The sequence below is a fragment of the Oryctolagus cuniculus genome, chromosome 9 (assembly GCF_964237555.1).
Source record: "Oryctolagus cuniculus chromosome 9, mOryCun1.1, whole genome shotgun sequence".
Taxonomy (NCBI): Eukaryota; Metazoa; Chordata; class Mammalia; order Lagomorpha; family Leporidae; genus Oryctolagus; species Oryctolagus cuniculus.
Genome location: NC_091440.1, coordinates 273,508 through 292,008, shown reverse-complemented (window position 1 = coordinate 292,008; position 18,501 = coordinate 273,508). Strand labels below are relative to the sequence as shown.

The following is an 18,501-nucleotide window of genomic DNA, read 5'->3' as shown; positions in this document are numbered from 1 at the left end:
CATCATATACTGGGTCACACTGGTGTACTGGGTTACACCTATAAACTGGGTCACTTTGTACACTAGGTCACATCATACACGGGAACACTCTGTACACTGGTCACACTGTACAGTGGGTTACACCTCTACACTGGTTACATCAATGCACTGGGTCACACCTTCACACTTGCCGCACTATACACTGAGTCACTCTGTATACTTGTCACACTACATTGGTTACATCTGTACACTGGGTTACACTGTACACTGGGTCACACTTGTATTTTGGACCATACTGTACACTGGTTACACCTGTGCACTGGGCCATACTGTACACTGGGTCACACTGTATACTTGTAACACTGGTTACATCTGTACACTGGGTTATACTGTACACTGGTCACACCTCTACACTGGGTCACACTTGCATATTGGACCATACTGTACACTGGGTCACACTGTACACTTGGCCACATCTATCACAAGGTTCTGTTTGGACTTTTCCTTGACAATACAGTAAAAACACTCAATCACCTGGAAGGAGATGAACTGAGCTTGCATAGGCCCAAGTGTCGCTCTTTCCGGACAATTCATCAGCCACAACAGCCCTGAGCTATCCTGTGACGTCCACTGTGCAGGTCAGGGCAGGACAGAGGGACAGGCACCATCCCAGCTCAGGATGGCGCAGTGCCAGGGTCTGTCCTGTGTGCACTACCCTTGGTAAGGACACAGCAGCAGCACCACAGTGTTTAAGGGGCTCCCGTGGCTGCTGCAGCTGCGGTGGACACCAAGACAGCTGGCACAGCTGGACACGGAGCTGGGGTGGACGCCCAGATGGCCAGCACAGCTGGACCTTGGAGCTGGGGTGGATACCAAGACAGCCGGCACAGCTGGGCACAGAGCTGGGGTAGACACCCAGATGGCCGGCACAGCTGGGCCTTGGAGCTGGGGTAGACACCCAGATGGCCGGCACAACTGGGCACGGAGCTGGGGTGGACGCCCAGATGGCCGGCACAGCTGGGCACGGAGCTGGGGTGGACGCCCAGATGGCCAGCACAGCTGGGCATGGAGCTGGGGTGGATACCCAGATGGCCAGCACAGCTGGGCATGGAGCGGGATGGACACCCAGATGGCCGGCACAGCTGGGCCTTGGAGCTGGGGTGGACACCCAGATGGCTAGCACAGCTGGGCATGGAGCTGGGGTGGACACCCAGATGGCCGGCACAGCTGGGCATGGAGCTGGGGTGGACACCCAGATGGCTGGCACGGCTGGGCATGGAGCTGGGGTGGACACCCAGATGGCCGGCACAGCTGGGCATGGAGCTGGGGTGGACACCCAGATGGCTGGCATAGCTGGGCATGGAGCTGGGGTGGACACCCAGATGGCCAGCATACCTGGGCATGGAGCTGGGGTGGATACCCAGATGGCCAGCACAGCTGGGCATGGAGCTGGGGAGGACACCCAGATGGCTGGCACAGCTGGGCATGGAGCTGGGGAGGACACCCAGATGGCCAGCATACCTGGGCATGGAGCTGGGGTGGACACCCAGATGGCCAGCACAGCTGGGCTTTGGAGCTGGGGAGGACACCCAGATGGCCAGCATAGCTGGGCCTTGGAGCCGGGGAGGACACCTAGAAGGCACAGCTGGGCACGGAGCTGGGCTCCACTTACAGTGTGAAGATGAGGGACTTCCAGTTTTAACTAGCATTTATTATTCACAGCCTACCTTGTGAAAAAGACCCCAGGTGACTTAGAAGGAATACATCTAAGGTTAACAGAAAATAAAATTCATGTTCAGAAAACCAGGGGAGAAAGCAGGACAATGCAGAAACCTCCAGAGGCACAGCCAGCCTTGAGACCAGCGTCTACCCCAACGGGCCAGCGGGGCCCCCTCAGCCCCTCAGCCTGTGTGACAGCCATGCAGGACAAGGGACCACAAGCCACTAGTGCACCCCCAGCTCCCTCTGTGGTTCAGTCAGGGCCGTCCACTGGACAGAGCAGAGAGGGCTCTGGAGATGCTGGCCCTGCCTAAGCAAAGGTGGCCTGGACACCTGCAGAAGGCTCACAGGCAGAGGCCGGCATGCCTGTGCCCTGGGCAGGGACCAGGAGGGACATCCCACCCTGGGCCCCTCCAGCCCCGCCCTGCCCCCGAAGTGAGGCAGCTACTCCCGCCCACATCCTCATCTCACAGACCGACCGACACCACAGCTCCTACGTTTGGGGCCGGTGTGCGGACACTGTGTGGCCAGGGAACGACCAGTGCACTCAGCAGCTCCCCCGTGTGTGACCCTCAGTGACTACAGGAGCAGACCTCAGAGAGCAGCCCTGGGGCTCTGAGCTACGTCCCTAAGAAGTGGCAGTGGCTCACTGAGGCCAGGGCCTGGGGCTGAGGGGCCACAGCACGCTGAGGAGGCCCCCGGCTGAGCCCGGGTTCTGTGCTTCTCAACGCAGTGTCTGCACACAACCACCCGGCACCTTTTGTTAACCAGGCCCCTTGGCCGTTCCTGGAGTGAAATCCGCCAGCCCTCTTGAGGTCTGAGGCCTCCCTGCTTCCAGGGACTGCCCAATCCCTTCCGTGCACGCCCTGCTACATCCATCACTGACGGCGCCTTGCAGTAGAAGCTGCAACTGCAGCCGCAGCCCCAGGGCCGCATGCACCACGTGCCTCGGTGACACACAGGCCTGCCTCCTCCACCGGGCTGCCTCCAGGTACAGCGTCATCGGAACACACCATGGTGACACCGCGAACTGAGGCAGCTATAAAGTAGCTGCCAGACAGCAAGGCCAGGAGAGTGAGGAAAGCTGCGGAAGTCCCAGGCCAGGGGGACAGTGATCCCTGTGGCAGAGCCCGGCCGGCGCACAAGCAGCAGCTGTGGAGCACACGGGCGACGGCCAAGCCTGGCTATGCACCAGGACTCGCTGCAAGGTGAGTGCACGGCACCAGGCCGCCGGGACACAGTCCAGGGAAGGGTGCGTGGGGACGCCTCGTTCTCCTAACACGGTAAGCTGGAGGTCAGCCAATGTGACAAAGCGTCAGTCGCCTCTCACAGAGGCCCCAGGAGCCACCAGGACGCAGCCACCAAGTGCAGGCTCCACCTTCCAGCACTTTCCACCCCAGGCGTGTCGGGCTGCGTGCGTGCGTGAGGTCTGGATGCAAGTCACTCAGCCAGGGTGAGCCCGCGAGTGGCCTGGCTGAGGGGGACGGGACCAGAGTGAGCGGGCCGGGGGAGGGGGTGCTGGCGTCCGCGGGTGGGACACTCACATTCTTCATCTTGAAGGACTCCTCCTCCAGCTTCTCCACGGCCAGGATGTTCTCGATGGGGATGCTGTAGAGGGGCTGGTCTCCTGCAGCAGACAGGGGCCTGAGCGGTGCCCGTGCCGGCCCTCTGCTCAGTCTGCCCCTCCCCCGGCTCCTGTGCCGAGCTCTGCCGAGCTCTGCCGAGGGCGGCACCCGGGCTCTCCTCCTCAAGGAGGCACTGGCTGAGCGGACCTCGCAGCCACGGGCTGGAGCCCTCACCCTGTCCAGGCAGGGCCCAAATCCCGCCTTCTCAACGGTGCCTCCAAGAAACACTTTATGCAGACACGTTGCTTTCTCAGTGTTTCAGTCTAGATCTGGCCACTGCAGGTCCAGGAAGAAACAGCAGACAGGACGACAGAGCACTGCGGGCCCTCAGTCCCTGGGCCCTGCACTGGCACCTGCGCCTGGCCTCTCCCAGGGGGTGGCAGGGCCAAGCTGACCACGGCCACGCTCTTGTGCTCAAGAGACCCTCCCACACACAGCCCCTCCCCCAAGGCTAGCCCCTGGCCCTCAGGAGCGCCAGTGTCTGCCTCAGGGCCAGCTGTGGCCACAGAGCCAGGCAAGAGGAAGGCAAGCTGGGTCCAGCTCAGGACAAGCAGGGCCCAGGGGCAGGGACTGAAGCCAGGACAAGGACGCTGGTGGGAAAAGGGACCTCACAGCTTTCCCCGGCTCTGGGGGAAGCAGCTTTCCTGGACACCAAGTCCCTCCCTCCCCAGCCCCCACCTCGACCCATCCTGGGGTCTGGCAGCTGGGTCTCCCAGGACACCAGCTCCCCCAGCCACAAGCCGACTGTGCCACAGAGCTGGGCTGTTACCTTTGCACTTGCGGTAGGTGAACTCATGGTTGGTCAGGCGGAACCACCTCTTCTTGAAGTTCTTCATCCCAAAGCGCTTTCTTCCCTGCGCCCTCTTAATCATGAACCTGCCGCAGAGAGCGTGCGGTTGGCAAGCGTTCGAGCCCAGGCACTGCCATGCGGCCTCCCTGCCCACAGCTGCAAGTCCCCCTTCCTGGGTCTGTGAAACCAGAGGCCGACGCTGGATTCTCCTCCGAGAGCCAGCTCACGCTTGGGCAGTGACAGTGGCCAACTAGTGCTTCAGCAAGACCTGGTCCTCCTGCCACCCACACCAACTCCCAACAGCAGAGGCAGCAGATGTGCCTTGAGGGCTGCTACAGAAACAACAGGGTCCCTGTAGCCCTGGAAAGCCTCAGTGTCGGGCACTGGAGGACTCGGCCTGGCCCAGTGGATGGACACTGAGGACTGGCCTGGCCCAGTGGATGGACGCTGGAGACTCGGCCTGACCCAGTGGATGGACACTGGAGACTTGGCCTGGCTCAGTGGATGGACACTGAGGACTCGGCCTGGCCCAGTGGATGGACACTGGAGACTTGGCCTGGCCCAGTGGATGGACACTGAGGACTGGCCTGGCCCAGTGGATGGACACTGGAGACTCGGCCTGGCCCAGTGGATGGACACTGAGGACTCGGCCTGGCCCGGTGGATGGACGCTGAGGCTCGCCTGGCCCAGTGGATGGACACTGAGGACTGGCCTGGCCCAGTGGATGGACACTGGAGACTCTGCCTGACCCAGTGGATGGACACTGAGGACTCGGCCTGGCCCAGTGGATGGACAGTGGAGACTTGGCCTGGCCCAGTGGATGGACACTGAGGACTGGCCTGGCCCAGTGGATGGACACTGGAGACTCGGCCTGGCCCAGTGGATGGACACTGAGGACTCGGCCTGGCCCGGTGGATGGACACTGGAGACTCGGCCTGACCCAGTGGATGGACACTGAGGACTCGGCCTGGCCCGGTGGATGGACGCTGAGGCTCGCCTGGCCCAGTGCACAGGCTGGCTCAGGGTGTCTGGGAGCCTGTCACTGTCTTCCCTGCCCAGGTGAGCCCACCAGGTTTGCCCTGACCCAAGGCCCTTGTCCAGACTCTTCAGCTCGGAGTGGAAGGAATCGACAGGTGAGTGCAGGACAGAGGAAAACCAAAGAGCAGGGCGAGGCTGATGAGGATGGGCAGAGTAGTGCATGCTGTGCCGACAGCCAGGAAACAGGCCACCCCGTGACAGAGCTGCGACAGGACAGTGAAGTAACAAGGACATGTACTGATGTGCTGTTCAGGCGAGCTTCTCCTTGCAACAGCATCCAGCAGTGAGGGCAGAAATGAGGCTGACCAGGTCTGCAGTGGGCACACGGAGGGGCTGACCGGGTCTGCAGTGGGCACACGGAGGGGCTGACCAGGTCTGCAGTGGGCACACGGAGGGGCTGACCAGGTCTGCGGTGGGCACAGAGAGGGACTGACCATGTCTGCAGTGGGCACACAGAGGGGCTGACTGGGTCTGTGGTGGGCACAGAGGGGCTGATCAGGTCTGTGTGGGCACACAGATAGGAGCTGACCGGGTCTGCAATGGGCAGAGAGAGGAGCTGACCAGGTCTGTGGTGGGCATACAGAGGGGCTGATCAGGTCTGTGGTGGGCACACAGAGGAGCTGACCGGGTCTGCAATGGGCAGAGAGAGGAGCTGACCAGGTCTGTGGTGGGCATACAGAGGGGCTGATCAGGTCTGTGGTGGGCACACAGAGGAGCTGACTGGGTCTGCAATGGGCAGAGAGTGGAGTTGACCGGGTCAGCGGTGGGCACACAGAGGAGTGCTGGTGTTGTCAGTCTGCAAGCCTGAGCAAGCCCAGGAGCACGGTGAGGACACAGCTGGACACCAGAGGGCGCCCCGAGAGCAGGCCCTGCTGGGCCCTGTGTCCTTGGAGGAAGGGCGGCTTCTGGGGGACGCAGGGTCCTGACGCAGAACCAGAGGCAGAAAGTGTGATAAACGCCTCAGCTGCATTGGCTCTGTGATACCTGCTTTTCTTAGAGCCTCAAGGCGGGAGGTTTCGTGTAATCCGACAGAACTACAGCATTTCTACAACCCCGCCATGAGCGAGGGTGCCCTCAGTGCTCGGGGCTGTTTGTGGCTGGCGCTGGGGGTGGGGGCCACTCCTGGGAGGTACAGGAAGCCTCAGGCCTCACAAGGACTCTGACTCCCAGGTCCTGAGTGCCGGGAGGTGGTGGCGTGAGGGCCATGGTGAGGCAGTAGACGGGCAGAGTGTCTCGGCACAGGGCGAGCCCTGGGGAATGTGGGTCATGGCACAGGCAACCACCAGGATGAGCACACCAGGAACGCTACCACTGGAGCTGAGGTCCAGACCCATCCTACAGGGCACTGCAGGTGCGCTGAGGGCAGAGCTAGGGAAGGCGGAGGGTGGGCACCTGAGAGTCTCAATGGACCAAACCTCAAGGTGAGCCCTGTGGGGCGTGGTTGTGTCGCGGAGGTCCCAGTATGAGGTGTGCAAACCTGAGGGTGCTGGGCTAAGCGAGGGCAGAGACACACTCGCTGCTCTGACAGCTTGAACCTGTCTGACGTGCTGTACACAGCACCACACACGTCACACAGATCACGTGGCGCAGGCAGATGAAGGCATTTGAAGAAAAACGGCCAAGGGAACAATCTGCAGGCAGGGCTGCATCCCCTGGCGACTCCTGGGTGGCCTTGGCTGCAGCAAACAGGGCCGAGCTGGCTGGACCAGAGCCCTGACCAGCCTTGGGAGCTGGCCACGGAGGAGTCAGTGCAGCCTGGGTAGCTCCGTCAGAATTCACACAGAACAGGGTGAGGCACACGTGACACTTGGGGCCCCGCATGGAGGTCAAGGGAGGACACACCAGCCCTCAGGGCCACAGGACACAGAGCACCCACAACAGGACCATCTGGGGCACAGTGGGCAGCCCACGCAAGGCCTCAGGACTAAGGGTGCAGGGGGTGCCAGGGCGAGCATGCAGGAATCTCCCCACGGAGATTGGCCACCTCTCCTGTCACCCTACAGAGTCCACAGAGAACAGTGGACAGTGGTCACAGTTGAGGCCTCCTCCAGCAGAGCTCACACCCCAAGGCCAACAGCCCGGAAGGCCCATGAGAGTACAGCTTTGCACACCACGAGTGGCTGTGACGGCCCGGAGCCCTCCCTCCCTCCCGGCCCGGGGGCTCACCCTTCCTTCAGTAGAATGGGCTGCTCAATGCTCTTGGGGTCTCTTCTCCCCGACGAGGAGATCAAATCTAAGAACTGAGTGGGCAGAAATCAGAGCTCTAGAAAAGAAACAGACACGCCAAGTACCTGTGTCTCACGGTGGACGGAGGATGGGGGCCCGGCCCCAGCCTGCAGCTCTACCCCAGTGTGGCCAGGCTCCAGAACTGTCCAACAGTGGCTCTCGGGGGCCTGGCAGGGATGGGAGGCACAGGCCACCAGGGCCCGACTACCTCCTACCAGGTGTGGCCAAGGCCGCCTCACCTGGTGCCCTCCCAGCTCTGACTGCTCGTGACTCGCTTGGTTCTGCCCAACTGAGGGCTGCTCTGAGCTCCACAGGTTTTAAGATTTTCAAACATTATCGACTCATTTGAGAGAGAGAGACAGACAGGACCCATATGCTGGTTCACCCCCGAAATGCCCACGACAGCCGGGGCTGGGCCAGCCTGAAGCCAGGAGCTGGGAGCTCAATCCAGGTCTCCCGCGTGGGTGGCAGAGGCCCGAGTACTGCAGCCCTCACTGCTGCCTCCCGGGGAGCGCAGTCATGGGCAGAGCTGGGCTCCAGCCCAGGCCCTCTGCTGTGGGACTCGGCTGTCCTGACTGCAGTCCCATCTCCTAGGCCACCTGCCAGCCCTAGCGTGGATGATTTCTGAAAGAGAAATATCCCAGATTTCTCTGGAACCATGGAGGAGGAGCTGTGGGACCCCAGGGAGGATCCTCCTGGCTCAGTGGCCCTGACTCAGAGGCACTGGGGGTGGGTGGCTGGGCCTGGGAGACCTGAAGACTCATGAGACCAAAAGGGGAGGGGCTGGGGCACGCAGGTGAGACAGGGCTGGCAGAGGGAGGGTGGTGGCCACAGCCCTGAGCGTGGCGGGGGGCAGAGGTGGCTCAGGATGGAGAAGACCCTGGACCGTGTCCCCTTGAGGGCATGCACCCCGCTTTAGGAACCAGGCAGCACCGGTGGGTGTCACACTTACGTTCTTCACTGCGTCTGCGTACTTCTGCTCATTGAAGAATTCGTAAAATGTGGCCATGTAGGACTCCTTGAAACTGGCCTGAAAGGAAAAAGCTTGCCTGGGATGGTGGCCAGGACCCAGGCGGAGGCCCAGGGCAGGACTTCCCACAGCCCCGAGTTCTGCTCGCCCGACGTTGAGTGTGCAGGAGCACCCAGGACACACCAGGCCAGGGTGCCCGTGAGCTCCTGCTGAGTCCCCTGAGTCCCAAGGACCCAGAACCCTCAGTGCACGTCACCAACACGTGGGCACTGCAAACCAGCATCCAGAGCGTCTGCTGGGGCCCTGGGGCCCAGGCCAGGAGTCCTGGAGCTGACAGGGAGCCACAGCCCAGGCCTGAGCTCCAGTCCCATGAGTGTGGCTCTCACCTAAGGCTAACCCTAACTCTGTGGTTTCCTGGTGTGGGAATGGGGTGGGCATCGTGCAGACCCCAGAACAGGGCGGGCTGGTGTGCAGGAGCCTGGGAGCACCTTCCACCACTTCAGGGGAATCCAGTGCCGGCCCCGGAGGTCCTGCGTCCCCCTCCAGCCCTGGCTTCTGCCTGTAGCCCTGCAAGGTGCAGGAACAACGGGGTGGAGGGCAGCCATGGGTCCCGGGCAGCCCCTTCCTTGCCCTGCCCTGAACAGCACTGGGAAGCCTGCAGCATGGAGTCTGCTGCCCATCTCTGTGAATGCCAGCATCAGCCCTGGGGAAAGGGCTTAGGGGCCTGGGCAGCAGGAGGCCTGGTGCAGCCTCATGGGGCCCCCGCCCCTTGGCAGCAGCCAGCCCAAGACAATGAAGGGGACATGCAGATGCATCACCCAAGGGGTGAGTGGGGCTCGGCCCCCTGCCCAGGCAGGAGGCTAGATGGACGAGGCTTCCTGGCAGCAGCTGGCCCAGGACAGGCACCAGCACACAGAGGCAGCGGTGGGCCAGGCTTTGGGAGGCAGCCCCGGCACTCATGGTGTTTTCTCCCTGTAGCCGTGAGCCACGGCTTCCGAAGGGAAAGTCAGCAGACGTGGACTGAGACTCACAGACTTGGATTTGGACAAGCTGCCCAGCGTCTGGATGGTCTTTGAGACGAGTGTCAGGGTCCGCGATGTCTGTGGGTCCTGCGGGGACGAGGAGGGGGTGGCACTGTGACCGACTGCGGAGTCCCACAGCCAGGGGCGCAGTCTCGCTGCTGCTGTGGGGCAGGGTCTTGCCCCAGACCCACCAGCATTCAGGGGAACGTGTGGGACCCCCCACGGGAAGCACTGCCGGGTGTGCCTGCCCCGAGGCTCCCGAGACCCCGCCCGTGGATGCCTCTCCTGGACTCCAGTTTGGAGGGTTGACTTCAACAGTGAAACAACAGGCCCGCACGCAGGTCCCCTTGGCTTGGGGACTCCCAGCAAAATAGACATGGGCCTGGACCACGGCACGTGCTCAGATGTACGCAGGCTGACAACTGAATGAATGAGCGAGCACATGCCTGTTTCGGGGGGGGGGGGGGTGAGAGAGCAGCTGAGAGCCTGGGCCCCGTCCTGCTGCTCCCTTCACCCACACAGCTGCTTCTGGGAGGGTCAGCAGAAAGGCCAGCTGTGCTCCAGACAGGATGGAGTTGACCGCCATATCCCCCCTGCCCAGCAAGACCCCGCTATGAGCCAGGGTGCTAGGCTGAGCCAGGACCAATTCCCTGGGCCTGGCCAGTGTGGGCTGGCTCACAAGGGCCACTGGTGGCTCACTCACCGTGTGGTGAGGCGTCAGGTGGAAGAGATTGGGGGAGAGGATGGCAGGCGCAAAGAACCTCAGGAAGATGAAGCTGCTCACAGCCGTGTACCTCACGTCCAGGTCGTCTGTGGACAGAGACAGGGGCGCTGTCCCACCAAGGCCTGTGCCCTGGTCCTCCCGAGGATCCCTCAGAAAAGGGTGGTCCTCAGTTATACTAAAAAGCTATTTGTTTTAATGTGAAAGGCAGAGAGACAGATCTCCCATCTGCTTGTTCATTCCCCCAATCCTCTTAACAGCTGGCCAAAGCCAAGAACCAAGAGTACAAGCAAGGTCTCAGAAACAGGTGGCTGGGACCCAAGAACCTGAACCATCACTGCTGACTCCCAGGGTGTACGTCAGCAGGAGGTTGGATCAACATCAGAGCCAGGACTCAAACCTGTGCAGTGCCAGGGGATGCGAGTGCCCCAAGTGGCATCTCAACCACAGCACCAACTGCCACACCCAGTCCCTCTGCCTGCCCTCTCTCTGTGTCCCATCTGTCTCTCTGTGATCCTGTCTCTGTATTCCTGTGTCTCTGTGTCCCTGTCCCTGTCTGTGTCTCTCTCTGTGTCCCTGTCCCTGTGATCCTGTTTCTATATTCCTGTGTCTCTGTGTCCCTGTCCCTGTCTTTGTCTCTCTCTGTGTCCCTGTCCCTGTGATCCTGTCTCTGTATTCCTGTGTCTCTGTGTCCCTGTCCCTGTCTGTGTCTCTCTCTGTGTCCCTGTCTCTGTGATCCTGTTTCTATATTCCTGTCTCTGTGTCCCTGTCCCTGTCCCCATCTGTGACTTCACCACGGCCACAAAGTGCAGTCTGGTGGTGGAGCTGTCACACTCACAGACACTCAAGGGGACTTGTCGTGGATGCTGGCGCTATCTGGGGACAAGGGGACACATTCTGTCTTGTTTCAAAGTTGGCCTGGGGCTCCTCAGCTGGTGAGGCCAATACTGGGCTGCCCTGCCGTCTGCACAGCTGTGCTTGAGGCCAGCAGGGCTGGTTCTGCCACAAGGAAGGCAGGACCTGGCACAGCCAGGCAGTCCCCACGCCTCTGTGAAGCAGCTCCCTGGCTGGGGGGACGCTTTGCCCTGCTCTCAGGAGGCTCATGGGGTGCAGAGGGCCCTGCTCCCTCCAGAAGCCGGCAACACAAAGAAGCAGGAACCCCCAGACCCATGGCAGGTCACAGGGAAACCACTTGTGCCCGTGTCTCCCACACTTCGGCCCTTCCTCCTTTCACCTGCAGTGCTTGACAATGGCTCTGCCCAAGTCCTGAAAACACAGCTGCAGACGAGCAGACAGCGCCGCAGACACAGGCCCCACGGGGCAGCGGGAGGGGTGCAGACACAGGCCCCACGGGGCAGCGGGAGGGGGCGCAGACGCAGGCCCCACGGGGCAGCGGGAGGGGGCGCAGACGCAGGCCCAACAGGGCAGCGGGAGGGGGCGCAGACGCAGGCCCCACGGGGCAGCGGGAGGGGGCACAGATGCAGGCCCCACGGGGCAGCGGGAGAGGGCACAGACACAGGCCCCACGGGGCAGCGGGAGGGGCGCAGACGCAGGCCCCACGGGGCAGCGGGAGGGGGCGCAGACGCAGGCCCCACGGGGCAGCGGGAGGGGGCGCAGACGCAGGCCCCACGGGGCAGCGGGAGGGGGCGCAGACGCAGGCCCCACGGGGCAGCGGGAGGGGGCGCAGACGCAGGTCCCACGGGGCAGCGGGAGGGGGCGCAGACGCAGGCCCCACGGGGCAGCGGGAGGGGGCGCAGACGCAGGCCCCACGGGGCAGCGGGAGGGGGCGCAGACGCAGGCCCCACGGGGCAGCGGGAGGGGGCGCAGACGCAGGTCCCACGGGGCAGCGGGAGGGGGCGCAGACGCAGGCCCCACGGGGCAGTGGGAGGGGGCGCAGACGCAGGCCCCACGGGGCAGCGGGAGGGGGCACAGACGCAGGCCCCACAGGGCAGTGGGAGGGGGCACAGATGCAGGCCCCACGGGGCAGCGAGAGGGGGCACAGACACAGATACAGGGGAGCGAGTCTTCCCAGGAGAGCTGGCCCTATGGCCTCTGGTCCTGGGGCTCGGGTGCTCTCGCCAGATCAGAACAGACGGGAATGGGGGCTCTGGCAGAGGGACTTAGCCCTACAAAAGCAAGGTCTGGGCTCTTGCTGAAGCCGCCGTGGCCAGCGGGTTTGGGCAGCGCATGGTTGTCACGCACCAGGGAGGGCTGCAAGGACTCACCTTGGAAGCGCTTGGCAGCCGCCTCCCGCAGGCAGAAGAAGATGTCACACATGACGGTGGGGCAGCTCACGCCAGACTTGGTGATGACAGTGAAGACGCGGTCCACGTACTGGCGCAGGTTCTCCTGCAAGCAGCACACAGCAGACACCATGGCCGAGGTGGCCCATGCTGGCCACGCCTGCGAGGGACTCAGGTAGAGAGCAGCAGGCGGCAGGACACTGCCCGGTCTCCGTATATCCCAGCTGCTGCTATGCATGGTGCACAGAACCGTTCCTGGGGGGACCCACCCTTCCCTGCCTCACGGGCGGTATGGTGGGCTGCATCAGGAGTTCTGCTCAGCCCAGGCCCAGCGACAGGGCAGGCTGGGGAGGCCCTGGCTGGGGATGTGTGCGTGGAGACGAGGAGCAGGCTGGGTCAGTGCACAGGAGAAGGAAGAGGCCTCAGTGGACAGAGAAGTGAGGCTGTCTCTTCCCTAGCGTGGACAGACCACGCACCTGCAGCCAGGGCCAGGCACACTCTCCCTGCCCCCCTGGAGCCCTGGGGAGGGACAGCGCCTTGCAGCCACAGGCTGGGACCCGACACAGGAGTGCGCTTTGCAGCAGTGAGGAGTGAGCTCACCATGTTGCTCTCGAGGTTTTCGCCATCTCTCAGCTTCACGGGGTCGATCTCACAGGACCTGTGGCTCTGGCATATCTGGAAGCACATCGAGGCCAGGGCTCCGGCAGGGGTACCCAGACTCACCAATGTGGGATGGCAGCACCTCAGACGACAGCCAGCCCCATGCCCAGCCACGAGCACAGGGCCGCACGATGGGGGCCGCACCATGGGGGACATGCCTGGTCTCTGAGGCCAGGGAGACGGCCTGGGAGGGCAAGAGAGCCACAGGATGCTCCCAGACAGCGACACGTCCACCCGGGGGGCGGCTTCCACGCTGGTGACCCGCCCAGCTGATGGTAGTCACAGCCTCCATGCCGGTGACACGCCCACCTGATGGTAGTCACAGCCTCCCTGAGGGTGACCCGCCCAGCTGGTAGTCACAGCCTCCCTGATGGTGACACGCCCACCTGATGGTAGTCATAGCCTCTCTGACGGTGACCCGCCAGCTGATGGTAGTCATAGCCTCCATGATGGTGACACGCCCACCTGATGGTAGTCACAGCCTCCATGCTGGTGACCCGCCCGGCTGATGGTAGTCACAGCCTCCATGCTGGTGACACGCCCAGCTGATGGTAGTCACAGCCTCCATGCTGGTGACATGCCCAGCTGATGGTAGTCACAGCCTCCATGCTGGTGACCCGCCCGGCTGATGGTAGTCATAGCCTCCATGATGGTGACACGCCCACCTGATGGTAGTCACAGCCTCCCTGACGGTGACCCGCCCAGCTGATGGTAGTCACAGCCTCTCTGAGGGTGACCCGCCCAGCTGATGGTAGTCATAGCCTCCCTAATGGTGACACGTCTACCTGATGGTAGTCACAGCCTCCCTGACGGTGACCCGCCCAGCTGATGGTAGTCACAGCCTCTCTGACGGTGACCCGCCCACCTGATGGTAGTCACAGCCTCCATGCTGGTGACCCGCCCAGCTGATGGTAGTCACAGCCTCCCTGACGGTGACACGCCCACCTGATGGTAGTCACAGCCTCCCTGAGGGTGACCCGCCCAGCTGATGGTAGTCACAGCCTCTCTGACGGTGACCCGCCCACCTGATGGTAGTCACAGCCTCCATGCTGGTGACCCGCCCAGCTGATGGTAGTCACAGCCTCCCTGACGGTGACACGCCCACCTGATGGTAGTCACAGCCTCCCTGAGGGTGACCCGCCCAGCTGATGGTAGTCACAGCCTCTCTGAGGGTGACACGCCCACCTGATGGTAGTCACAGCCTCCCTGAGGGTGACCCGCCCAGCTGATGGTAGTCACAGCCTCCCTGATGGTGACCCGCCCAGCTGATGGTAGTCACAGCCTCCCTAATGGTGACACGTCTACCTGATGGTAGTCACAGCCTCCCTGACGGTGACCCGCCCAGCTGATGGTAGTCACAGCCTCCCTGAAGGTGACCCGCCCACCTGATGGTAGTCACAGCCTCCCTGACGGTGACACGCCCAGCTGATGGTAGTCACAGACTCCCTGACGGTGACCCGCCCAGCTGGGGGGGGTGGCCTCCATGCACAGAGTTCATCCGCAGAACCACAGGAGTTCACATGGATGACACTTTCACCGTGAGCGCTGCCACGACTGGACACGTGGCTCAAAGAAGGACGCACTGTTAACCACACTGGCCAAGCGCCTTCCACTGGGGTCAGTGAGGGACACTGGGTTACCAGGAAGGAGGGCCTGACTGGAACAGCTGGGTCCTGGGAGGGACAGCCACACAGCCCAGGCACCCAGACCACCTGGGGAAAGAGGGTATCCAGGGAACAACCTCTTTGGAGTAATGGTGAACCTAAGAAGTTAGGTCAGTTTTTAGAGTGGGGAGACTGGAAACACAGTGACAATGACCTCACACTGACCTCCCACACACACATACCTCCTCTATGACGGCCTCAGGTGACCTCACACTGACCCCCCCCCCCACCTCCTCTATGACGGCCTCAGGTGACCTCACACTGACCCCCCCCACCTCCTCTATGACGGCCTCAGGTGACTTCACACTGACCCCCCCACACACACACACACCTCCTCTATGACGGCCTCAGGTGACCTCACACTGACCCCACACACACACCTCTATGACGGCCTCAGGTGACTGCACACTCACACACACACACACACACACACCTCCTCCATGACGGGCTTCAGGGTGACTGTAAACTGACCCCACACACACACACCTCCTCTATGACGGCCTCAGGTGATCTCACACTGACCCCACACATACACACACACCTCTATGACGGCCTCAGGTGACTGCACACTGACCCCCCCCCACACACACACACCTCCTCCATGACGGGCTTCAGGGTGACTGTAAACTGACCCCACACATACACACCTCCTCTATGACGGGCTTCAGGGTGACATGCAGGTAGTGCATGCCTGCCAGCTTCATTGTCTCATCGATGCACTTGGATGTCAATGAGTTTCCTCGGAAAATGGTGTTGGGGTCCCTGGAAACAGAGTTGAGAATGACTTCCTGCCGCAAGGCACCGAAGTAGCAGGGCCTGTCTGGGATCCTGGGGGCCACAGGTGCCTTCCAGGGCTCTCCCTTGCACCCACAAGGCTGTGTGTCACACAACAGACACGTGCCCCCTGTCCGTGCAGAGGGACGTGGGCACTCGGGAGGCTGCCCCCACCATGGCAGCCCACAGGGGTGCATTCTGGAGGGGCTGCAGCGTCCACTGTGCAGTCCTCTCCTGTGACGCGGGCTCAGGACAGAGCCTGGAGCTCAGGGCCGGGTCCAAGGCCAAGCCCAAGCCGCCCTACCTCCCTGCACTTACTCTGGACACTCTGTTCAGAAACTCAAAACATGCAAGTGTGAGAGGAAACCCAAGTTCACAGAGGGGCTCAGCAAGCTCAGAAAGGACTGACAGGATAAACTCACACAAGTGCCCGAACACTTGGTGCCCAGAACACTCAAGTCCAGCGGTCCCTTTCCTGCTCCCACGAACTCCTGGAATCCAGAGCACACAGTTTCCAGGCAAGCCTGCCCTCCCCTTATTTCCTGCAGGTCCTGCACCTGGCTGTGGTTTTGGACATGACTCCTGCCTCCCTGACCCGCTGCACCTGGACGTGACTCTCCCACCCTGACACCTAGGTCCCCCAGCACCTGGACATCACTCTCTCCTCCCTGACCCCCTAGGTCCCCCTATACCTGGATGTGACTTCCCTCCCTGACCCCAGGGCTCCCTGCACCTGGGCATCACTCCCCCCTCCCTGATCCCTAGGTCCGCCAGCGCCTGGACATCACTCCCCCCTCCCTGACCCCTAGGTCCCCCTGCGCCTGGACATCACCCCCCTTCCTGACCCCAGGGCCCCTGCACCTGGACGTCACCCCCCTCCCTGGCCCTTAGGGCCCCTGCACCTGGATGTCAGCCCCCCGACCCCAGGGCCCCGCACCTGGACGTCACCCCCCGCCCTGACCCCTAAGGCCCTCTGTACCTGTACATCAACCCCCCCCCCCCGACCCCAAGTCCCCCTGCACCTGGACGTCACCCTCCCTGACCCCGGGCCCCCTGCACCTGGACGTCACCCCTCCTCCCTGATCCCAGTGCTCCCTGCACCTGGACGTCACCCCCCTCCCTGATCCCTAGGTCACCCTGCGCCTGGACATCACCCCCCTCCCTGACCCCAGGGCCCCTGCACCTGGACGTCACCCCCCTCCCTGACCCCAGGGCCCCTGTACCTGGACGTCACCCCCCTCCCTGACCCCAGGGCCCCTGTACCTGGACGTCACCCCCCTCCCTGACCCCAGGGCCCCTGTACCTGGACGTCACCCCCCTCCCTGACCCCAGGGCCCCTGCTGGGAGAGGTCTTGGCAGGGCACTCACTGGGTCCTCTTCACCTCGGCGTTGGCGATGGCACTGAGGAAGGGCACAATCCTGCCACAGTGCAGGAAGAGCCGCACCAGAGGGATGGCCGCCTCCTGCTTCTCTCTGCACACCTCCCCCAGGACGTGGGCCGCCGACGCAGAGACAGGCTGTAGCAAGAGAGCCGTGAATGGGGTGGGCTCCTGCAGTCCACAGCACCGTCTCCTCTAGGTCAGCACTGCTCCAGGACAGCACCTGAGGCCCCCAGACTCCTGCACCCCACACAGAGTGACCACTCAGGCTGTCTCCTTGCCAACCTTCAGGAACACTGGATGCTCTCTGATGAGGGCATGCCACTGCTGGGCTGTGTCCTAGGGGGTGGGGGCACCTGTGCCTTCCCTATCCCCAGACCCAGATGCACTGAGGTTCCTGCATAGAGGAATCCACAGTCAGGGTCACAGTCAGGGGTTCCCACGGCTCTAACTGCAGGCCTGAGCGCACCCAGCAAAGGGGACACAGGTGTCCCTCCCCAGGAGGGAAATAGGACAGGAGGACTATGGGGGGGGAGTCACCCACAGGAGGTGGGGCACAGGGGTGGGGCCGGACAGGCTGGAGAGGACTGGGTAAATGGGCAGGGGCGGGGCAGGAGGGCAGGGCCTGGGCTGGGGGCAGGAGGGTGGGGCTGGGCAAAGGGCAGGGGAGGGGCAGGAGGGCGGGGCGGGGCCTGGGGAAGGGGCGGGGCAGGAGGGCGGGGCCTGGGCTGGGGGCAGAGCCCACCTCCACATCCGCAGACTTCAGCAGCAGGTCCCGCAGCGGGCTATAGTAGTGGGAGGAGAAGACGTGGTCCTCTGTGTAAACCACGTTCAGTCTCAGGGAGCCCAGGCCATCCTGCTTCAGGCTCCTGCTGCCATTGTCCCGGGGCTGAAGGAAGTACCTGGCAGGAAGGAGGGGACCACAGTGTGAGGTGGCCCCTGCCTCAGGCAGCGTCATGGTCATCGGCTGAGGCAGGGCCAGGGGAGGGGTATCGCAAGGCCCTTCTGTATCACTGGTCTCTGGCTTCCCCAGGAGCCCACCCAGTCACAGACAGGGCTGGGCCGAGCGGACGTCTGCCCAGGGCTGGGCCCTGCTGCTGCTTCAAAGCTCTGAGGCCTGCCGCTCACACTGCTTCTCGCCCGCTGTGATCCTGCACGGTTGCACCTGCTGCGAAAGCAGGACGTCTCCACGCCACCATGCGTCAGAGCTATGCACAGAGCTGGAGCAGGGGCCGGCTGTGAGGGCTCAGCCCGCAGTCTGGGGGTGCTCCCCTGGCTTGTGCCCTCGCCCCAGGCTGTGCCCACCTTACCACGCTTCGTAGGAGCTGGACTGCCGCAGCACTTTCAAGGGCACCCTCAGTTCTCCCAGAAACTCATCTCCAAACTTCAAGTTGCTGGCGTTCCAGAGGTCCACTCTGAAACCACAGGGCACAGGCCTCACCCGAGGTCAGAGCCGAGGCAGGCAGTGCGGGCAGAGAAGACGCCCACACCGAGCATGCCACAGCTGTGCACCAGGGGAAAGAGCCCTGCAGCCAACATGAAGGCAAAGGCAGAGGGAGGTGGAGGCAGGCCCTGTGGCTGGTGCAGTCACCTGCCGCACTTGGGGCCCCATGGCACCTGCCCCTTCACCCAAGAAGGGGACACGAGTGGCAGCCTGGGCCTCCCAGGGTGGATGAGTGTCCAGGACACAC

General features: G+C 62.9%; 1 protein-coding gene across 3 annotated transcripts in view; it reads right to left on the bottom strand.

Annotated features, from left to right (window-relative positions):
- RASA3 (RAS p21 protein activator 3) overlaps positions 1–18,501 on the bottom strand; it is a 121,727-nt gene that overhangs the window by 12,973 nt on the left and 90,253 nt on the right. For 2 of the 3 annotated variants that reach the window (XM_070048522.1, XM_070048524.1), the window contains 12 exons: positions 18,121–18,225; positions 17,556–17,712; positions 16,800–16,948; positions 15,305–15,419; positions 12,934–13,008; positions 12,316–12,439; positions 10,073–10,179; positions 9,379–9,456; positions 8,330–8,407; positions 7,318–7,391; positions 4,093–4,199; positions 3,243–3,325 (listed from right to left, as the gene is read on the bottom strand). In XM_070048522.1, coding sequence (XP_069904623.1) covers positions 3,243–3,325; positions 4,093–4,199; positions 7,318–7,391; positions 8,330–8,407; positions 9,379–9,456; positions 10,073–10,179; positions 12,316–12,439; positions 12,934–13,008; positions 15,305–15,419; positions 16,800–16,948; positions 17,556–17,712; positions 18,121–18,225 — 1,252 coding nt within the window. Of the gene's footprint in view, positions 1–3,242; positions 3,326–4,092; positions 4,200–7,317; positions 7,392–8,329; positions 8,408–9,378; positions 9,457–10,072; positions 10,180–12,315; positions 12,440–12,933; positions 13,009–15,304; positions 15,420–16,799; positions 16,949–17,555; positions 17,713–18,115; positions 18,226–18,501 lie in introns of all 3 variants that reach the window. The other variant, XM_070048523.1, reaches the window with a different exon arrangement.